This window comes from Penaeus chinensis, chromosome 27 (assembly GCF_019202785.1).
Source record: "Penaeus chinensis breed Huanghai No. 1 chromosome 27, ASM1920278v2, whole genome shotgun sequence".
Taxonomy (NCBI): domain Eukaryota; kingdom Metazoa; phylum Arthropoda; class Malacostraca; order Decapoda; family Penaeidae; genus Penaeus; species Penaeus chinensis.
Window position 1 is genome coordinate 18,060,135 of NC_061845.1, and position 7,500 is coordinate 18,067,634.

The window sequence follows — 7,500 nt, forward strand, 5'->3', positions numbered from 1 at the left end:
CAGAAAAAAGGAAAGGAAGGAGGCAGGAGGAAGGAGGAGCGCGACGGGGGGATTTCGGCGCCGGGATCCCTCGGGATTTAGGCGAGTCCTCCCGCGACGCTCGCCGCATGCACGATCGCCGGGGGAGCGGGAGGGGACGAGGGGAGAGGGGACGGGGGGGGGGGGAGGGGGGGGGACAGGGGGGGGGGAAAGGGAAGGAGGGGAGAGGGGGCGGGGGGGACGAGGGATAGAGGGGGGGGAAAGGGGGAAAGGGGACAAAGGGGAGGGGAGAGAGGGGGCGAGGGGCGATGGAGGAAGAGGGGGGAGGGGACGAGGGGGGGGGAAAAAAAAGGGAAGGGGAGAGGGGGGGGGGCGAGGGGGCGAGGGGGACGAGGAGAGAGAGGAGGGGGGATAGGGGGGAGGGGGGAAAGTAGAGGGAGAGGGGGGGGGGAGGGGAGAGGGAGGGAGAGGTGAAGGGGAAGAAAAGGGAGAGGGGAGAGGGGGAAAGAGGAGTGGGGAGAGGGGAGAGGAAAAAGAGGGAGGGGAGAGAGGAGGATGGGAGAGGGAGAGGGAGAGTAAAAGAAGAGAAAGCCCGTGGGGGAGGAGGGAGAGAGGAGAGGAAGGAAAGGAGAGAAAATGAAAGGGAGAGGGGGGGCGAGGGGAGAAGAGGGGAGAGAAGAGAAATGAGAGGGAGAGAGGGGAGAGGAGAAGGAAGAGGAGAGATGAAGAGGGAAGAGAGGGAGAGGAGGGGAGAAAGGAGAGAAAGGAAAGAAGAGGGGGGGAGTGGGGGGGGGGGGGTTGGTTGGGGAAGTTTAGCTCGCCGGGCCTTCTGATATGCCGGCCTGTGTCAGTTTTTTTAAAGGCTGTTCTTTGGTTGTTGACACCGGTGCTTCCCGTGGCGGGGGTTTGCCAGCAAGCGCTTCCTGCGCTGGTGTAAGCATTCGCATGCCTCTTTCAGCACGGCGGTGTTGTGGGCGGTCCATTGTCAGGAATTGTGTATGGTTAAATTTTCTAGGTAGTGGGTTGTGTGGTTCGGCTCGCCGCGTGCTTGCTGCACCTTCATCGCGTTGATTGTTGGGTAATCTGCATGCACAGTGGTAACCTAGGCGCATTCTGTGAGAATGACCCTTTGTTCCTCTGTTGCTTTTCTTCAGGAGTGCCGTGGTTCAGGCCTGTGGCGTCGGGGTCAAACTGGCCCAGGGGGGGGGGGGGTTTTCGTTCCCTCTGTGGAGCTGCCGTAGGAAGGTACGACCGACCAGGCAACTTTCCTAGTAATTTTGGCTCGGTTTTATCGTCATGGGATTTGGGGGCATTTCCCCTGCCAGCCCGGGAGCTAGGGCTGCAGCAAGCTGTTCCTCTGTTTCGATGTGGCTTTTGGGGCCAATTTATGATAATTCTTCTACCTGAGCAGGGAAATTTTCTGTGCCATTGTGTGAACGTGGTCGTAGGTTGATGTTTCTGTGGTGAGCTGTGCTGAAGACAGTCAATGGCTGCCCCGGGGTCGTGTGATGACCCCGTGGGCCTTCCCTTAGGGACGCGTGGGGGTAGGGCTATGATGCACTGCCTTGCTGTTGGAGGAGGCGTGTCTGTTCCCTCATGGATCGCGGGCATCCTAGTGCAAAGCGGCGCTCAGTGTGCTAAGGATCGACGTCCATGTGGTAGTTCTACTACGGGGAGTGATGGCTGCAATGCTGTGGGTTCTGCCTTTAGGTAGGCTGGGGAAATAGGTCTTTTTCATTGCAGGTTCATTTGTTAAACCCTCTATAGGTCAGGCCCAGGGGGGCTTCGGCAAAGTAGGGGTGGGGGGAAGGTCCATGCCCTTAGCAAGAAGCTGTTTTTTTGGCTGATGGCGTATCAACACCCTGGCTGTATGAGAAGCCAGGATTTGTTTGAAAACGAGCTCTTTGTCTTGTTCGAGGCTTTGACTAATTTTGTTTAGGCTTGGGTTTTTCCGGGGAGCCTGTTGACCTTGACAGAAATTGTGGTGCGTAAGTCGTTCGGAGTCAGGGGGGAAGGTTTGCTCCATCGGAGGTTGAGGACCTTCGTCCCCCTCGGGGCACCCAGAATGGATCCTGGCGCTTCATTTTGGACTGTTTTATTTGTTGTGTGCTTTTCTTGCAAAATTTGAGCAAATGGGGCATATCCACATGGGCCGGACAGCTTGTACATAGATGATCTTAGAAATTGTGTCTGGCCCTTGGTCTCCCAGTCATTCTTCATGACAGACGTTTGCTTTTGGTTCGGTAAACCAGGAAATGGACCTCCTTATGGAAGGGAGGGCCCCGGGTCTATCCTTACCAGGTATAGGTGTCCTTGACCCATTCAAATTTCCCACTCCTGGTTTTTCAGTCTTGTCCCCGAATTCTGTCTTAAAGCCTTGGTTTTTGGATTTGGCAGCGGGAATTTTAGCCCCTTCCAAAACCCAACTCCTCGACACGAGGTCCGAAAACGCTGGGCTTTATCTGGTGCGTGGTCCAGTGGAGGTGATGCGAGATCGTCTGCATACGAGATGTTTCTGGCACCCCCTGGGGTTTTGTTGAGGATACAGGACATTAAAGTGTTGATAGGGGCTGGACGAACCCCCCACCTTGTGGCTTTTCCATTTTCGAGCGCATGGCTGCAAATTAGGTGACCCGGGGGAATTGACATTGGTCCGGTTCCTAAAGGGTGTAACCTACCAACCAAGAAGAGCTTCCTTGTTCCTTTGGATCAGGCTTCCGGAATGGCAAGCGGATTGCCGTTAAAAGCTTCTCCGGGGTCAAGGAATACCACCACAGGGGCCCTTGCTGATTGTGTTAAGAGCGTGGCTAAGTTTGTGTTGCTGGGCCCATCCCCCTTTGTGAACCGTGAAGGTTTTCGTGCGGGGGTCCCTTTTTCCCTTGAAGCGGTTTTATTTCCATCCTCTCAACGTTTGGGCCGGCAGCTGAGAGGGGGAGGGGGGCGGTACTTCCCCGGCTCCTTGTTTTGGGACGGGAACTATGGTTGCCTTTTTCCCCAAAACTCTGGGTTGGGAATTTTTCCCAGGACTTGTTATGAGTTGCGAGGCACGCTCACTGCTGGGCCTTTGGTGGAGAAATGGGGTACGATTCACCCAGAGCCGGGCTGTGTTGTGACTGGTTTTTAGGCTTTCCTTAGTTCCCTCAGAGAAAAGATAAACGTTCTGAGTTTCGGGTTCGGCTGCCTTTTTCTGATCTGTGCGGTTGTCTGGTGTCGCTCTTGTCTTGCCTCAGCTCGGGGTGGCAGACTGTTGGGTGCTCGTTTTCGCAGAGAATCGTGCGCCAGTCTGTTAGCCTCGCTTGGGGTCGTGATGGGTTTCACCTCGGGGTGAGCGGGGTGCCGCTTGACCGTGCCACGCTCTGAAAGGGTGGTTTGGTGGGGCGAAGGACTCACACCATTCAGCAAATTTCCTGCCTGACTTGTTGGCAGTTTCTTGGCCGTGACAGCCCTTTCCCCAAAGGGGATAGGTTGTCAGGGGTTTTTTCCCTTTGAATGTTTTTGGCAAATGTTTTACCTGTGGTTGATCCCTATCTCGTCATTGAAGTACCCGGGTCTTGTGACTTGGACCCAGGCCGAGTTTTGGGTTGGTCTGTGAGGCTGCTTCATTAATGGGTTTTTGCAGGCTGTTCGAGCAAATTCCACATTTTCGCCCTTTTTGGGGGGTTGTTGCATCTCAGACAGGGGCAAGGCGTTTTTAAAACCCGCAGTTGGCCTTTTTCGTTTTCCATCTTGATTTGGTCTTGATTTCGGGGTGGGCCAGATCCATGAGGGTGTTTTTGTGCCGTAATGGTCACTTGTGCGGTCTCATCGACCCCAGCCAATTTCCCCCCCACCAGGCGCAGTGGCCGGGTGAGGTCTGGACCCTCCTTGACATGCGTTGCTCTTGGGGGTTGGGAGAGCGATTTCAGGGAAAGTCTTTGCACGTCGGCTATGTGATAGCGGCAGCATCGGTGCCCGGCAGGGAGCCGGATTTGGGTTTGGGGTGCATTTGAAAATTCCCCCTTTGATCACTCGGTCGTGTGCAGCGAAGCACAGACCTGGTGATGTCTAAGCTTTTCGCGTGGCGGCTGTACACATTGTACAGTTTGGGGGCCCCGGCCAGGTGAACCTCGACGGCAAGGGATTCAACATCCCTCTCCACAGTGGATGCCGGCTATTGCGGAGCAGGGGATTGTTGCCCACAAGGGTGACAAGCCTCTTTGAGGTGTTGTGGCGTGTAAAGGCATGGAAACCTGAGAAGCGAACAGGGCCCCATGTTAATGTCTCCTGGAGCATGCAATGTCAATGTTCCTTGATCCCCCCTACTGCTTGGAGAAAAGGGGTCTTTGCAGAGAAGCTTTGTGTTCCTGTGGTGCTTAGATGGTGTTTCGATGTTACCTCAGTGTTAGTTACATCAGAGACATCGTCGGAGCCTGACAATCCTTTGCGAGGCCCTCGTGGGTTTGGGGGCTCTCGTCTGTTGTAAAGGCTTCCTTGGTCCAGGGGGGTTTGGAGAGCTTTGGTAGCTCTGACTTTGGTTGGTTCGGCTTTTCTCAGGCTTTTCCTTGGCTGGCCTTGCTGCCTTGCTGGGCAAGGTGGGCTTTTTTTCTGGTCTGCTGAAACAGATCAGCCTTTTTTTTGGCTTGCCTGTGAAGGATGGCGGGTTTTGGGGAGTGGGGGGGAGTTCGCCTGGGGGAGGTGAGGTTGTTTTTTCTTAGCCAGCTTTCTTCCTTAGGGCTGCGACAGTTGGGTCATTGCCTTTCTGGGCGACCGAACTGCCTTTCGGCTCTAAATCGACTCCAAGGCTGTTTGCTACTGCTGTAAAAAAACAGCAGTTAACAGGAGAGTCATTGGGCCTCGTAAAAGAGGAGTTGTCATCTGTTGGAGGTTTTTGTGGTGTCTTAGTAATTTTTTCTTTAGTTTCTTTTTCTGCCCTTTGCTTGTGGAATCCTTTTTGTTGGAGACACGGTGTCGGTGGGGGGGGGGGGGGGGGGCCTTCCTTCCTTAGGGGTCGGGGGGCCTTTTCGCTTTTGTTCCTTCCCCGACATGGGTTGCCCGGTGGGGCGGGAAACAAAGTCTGTCGGTTTTAAAGAACCTTTGTCGTGAGGGCCGCCTTTTTCTGACGAGCAAGTCAGGTCCAGGATGTTGTTTTGGAAACTTTTTGGGAACATTTGGCTGTTGTGTCCCTCTTTTCATCTTTGTTTTCCCTTGGCATCCTCTGTGTTGTGTGCCTTGTTTAGACACACATTTGGGCTTGGCTGTACAGTTGGCCTTGGGGGTGACCGTTTTTGGCACTTGAAACACGAAGTGGTTCGGGCACATAGTTCGGGTTGTAGGTACCCCAGTTACCAGATAAGGGTAGTGGTTGGGGCCCCTTTTATGGTCCAGGCTGCACTGGTTGGGGTTTTCCCCCTTCGACATTGGGAAGCCTGAACGACCTGTGGGTGTGAAGCGTCAGCCCCACATTTTACGAGACTGAGAGCAAAGTAGCCCATCTGGTTCTCTTTTCCTGGGGGAATTTTGGGGGGAAGACTCCTTTTCCCCCTTTTTAGTTAGCCCTTCGTTCCCGGGGGGAAATTTTAAGGTAGCTTGATTTTGGGCATTATGATCATGCCTGATTCGGGCGACCCGGATCAAAAAACCGGATTTCCTTTTGCAACCCCATTGCCCTGACCATTGGTAGCTTTGTCAAGCCTTGGGTTTTAGCTGGCACTTTGAATGGTGAAGCGTTTGGGGGCCCCAAAACTCTTCTTTGAGTCGGTACCGGCCTCGGACGCTTCGGCCGCCCCCCGGCTTTCGGCTTGTTTGAGGGGCCCGGAGCTGATTGCGGCTGTTAGCTGCTCCCTCTCAGTGGGGGAGGCCCTCTGTGAAACTCAGGGGCCTCCCTGGTTAGAGCTGGCCTGGAGGGCCAGTCGCGATAAAAATCTTTGTCTTTTCGGTTGGACAGACCCCTTTGGGTTCGGTCTTGTCCCCCTTTGAGCAGGGTGACTTGTATCCTGTGCTTGGGGGTTTTTTTGCCCCCGGAAGGCGGCCCTATGCCTATGGTGACTACCGTGGTCTGGCCTTGCGCGGTCGTCAACTGTAAGTTCGTCTGGGGGGTGTTTGATTGTTTTTTCCATGATTTTGGGAAGTGCTTTTTCCCCTCACGCCCCCACCCCCACGGAGTCCCAAAAAGGGAAGCTGAGTGTCTAGAACCAGTGTTAACAGCAAACAGGAGGGGATGGAGGAATACGCAGCCATGCCTTGTGACGGCACTACGGACCATTTTTGAGTGCCATGGCGGCATGGGCTGCTTGACCCTAGCCTCCGGGGGGACCGCGATTGACCGTGACCCGGGGCCCGGGTCAGGGCCCCTGTCTTGCTGGAAAGAGGACAAAGGGGTGTTGCTAGCCAGGGTACTCGTTACGCATCGGGTTTAACCTCCAGGACTCCCCTCTCCCCAGGCTGGAGGGGAGAGGAGAGAGAGGAGAAGGAAGAGAGGAGAAAGGAGAGAGAGGAGAAGGGAGAGGTGGAGAGGAGAGAGGGGAGAGAGATAAAGAGGGAAGAAAGAGAGGGGAGAGGGGGAAGAGGAGATGGGAGAGAGGAGGGAGAGAGAGGGGAGAGGAGAAAGAGGAGAGGGGAGAGAGGAGAGACGGGTGAGGAGAGAGGGGAAAGAGGAGAGGGGAGAGAGGAGAGGGGAGAGAGGAGAGGGGAGAGAGGAGAGGGGAGAGAGGAGAGAAAGAGGGGAGAGAGAATGAGGAATGGGAATGAAGGAAAGAGGAGAGAGAGAAGAGAGGGGAGGAGGTGGGGAGAGAGGAGAGGGAAGAAAGGGAGAGAGGGGAGAGAGGAGAGAAGGGAACATGAAGGACAGGGAAAGAGGGGAGGGAGGAGAGGAAAGAGAGTGGAAGAAGGAAGAAGGAAGGGGAGAGAGGCTAGAGGGGAGGGAGGAGAGGGGATAGCTAAAGAAGAGAGAGAGAGAGAGATGAGAATTTGAGAAAGGAGAACAAGAGAGGGGAAAAGAGAGAGGGGGGCAGGGAGAGAAATAAAGGATAGAAAGAAGAGGAAATAGAGGAGGAGAGGTGAGAGTAGAAAGAAGGAAGGGAAGAGAAACGGGGAGAGAAGAAGAGTTGGAGAAGGATAGGGTGTGGGCCCCTCCCCCTTACCCCAGGGGGAAGGACAGAGGCTGGGGAAAAGGATAGGGGGAGGGAGGGGGAGGCCAGGGACGCCCATCACAGGACGTTGACGATGTCGAAGGGAATCTCTCTCGCTCTCTCTTTTTTTTTTTTCCTGGAAGGCGTAATCAGCGCCGGGGCATCACGCCCACACTTTTTCCGAGGGGCGGAGCGAAGGAGGCAGAGTTGGTATTCCCGACCGATGAGGCGGAGGCGGGGCGCATGGGGATTGATAGATAGACTGGCCGTTAGAAACGCTGGAGGACAGGCTGGCAGGTAAACAAAATAATTGTGATAGACTGATGGATAACTACAGCCTGTCAGACTGATAAACAGAGTGGAAGGCAGACAGGCAGATTAAGTGACAGCCATGCTGTCAGGTAGAATGTCAAGC

General features: G+C 54.9%; 1 protein-coding gene across 1 annotated transcript; it reads right to left on the reverse strand.

The window, feature by feature from the left end:
- Positions 1 to 2,384: 2,384 nt before the first annotated feature.
- LOC125039325 (nascent polypeptide-associated complex subunit alpha, muscle-specific form-like) lies at positions 2,385 to 7,330 on the reverse strand. The gene is made up of 10 exons (XM_047633163.1): positions 7,259 to 7,330; positions 6,188 to 6,316; positions 5,669 to 5,819; positions 5,051 to 5,393; positions 4,714 to 4,773; positions 4,394 to 4,571; positions 4,159 to 4,208; positions 3,682 to 3,858; positions 3,205 to 3,424; positions 2,385 to 2,504 (listed from the first exon to the last, which is right to left on the reverse strand). Exons 1-10 carry the CDS (start codon positions 7,328 to 7,330, stop codon positions 2,385 to 2,387), a joined length of 1,500 nt encoding a protein of 499 aa, XP_047489119.1.
- Positions 7,331 to 7,500: the final 170 nt, after the last annotated feature.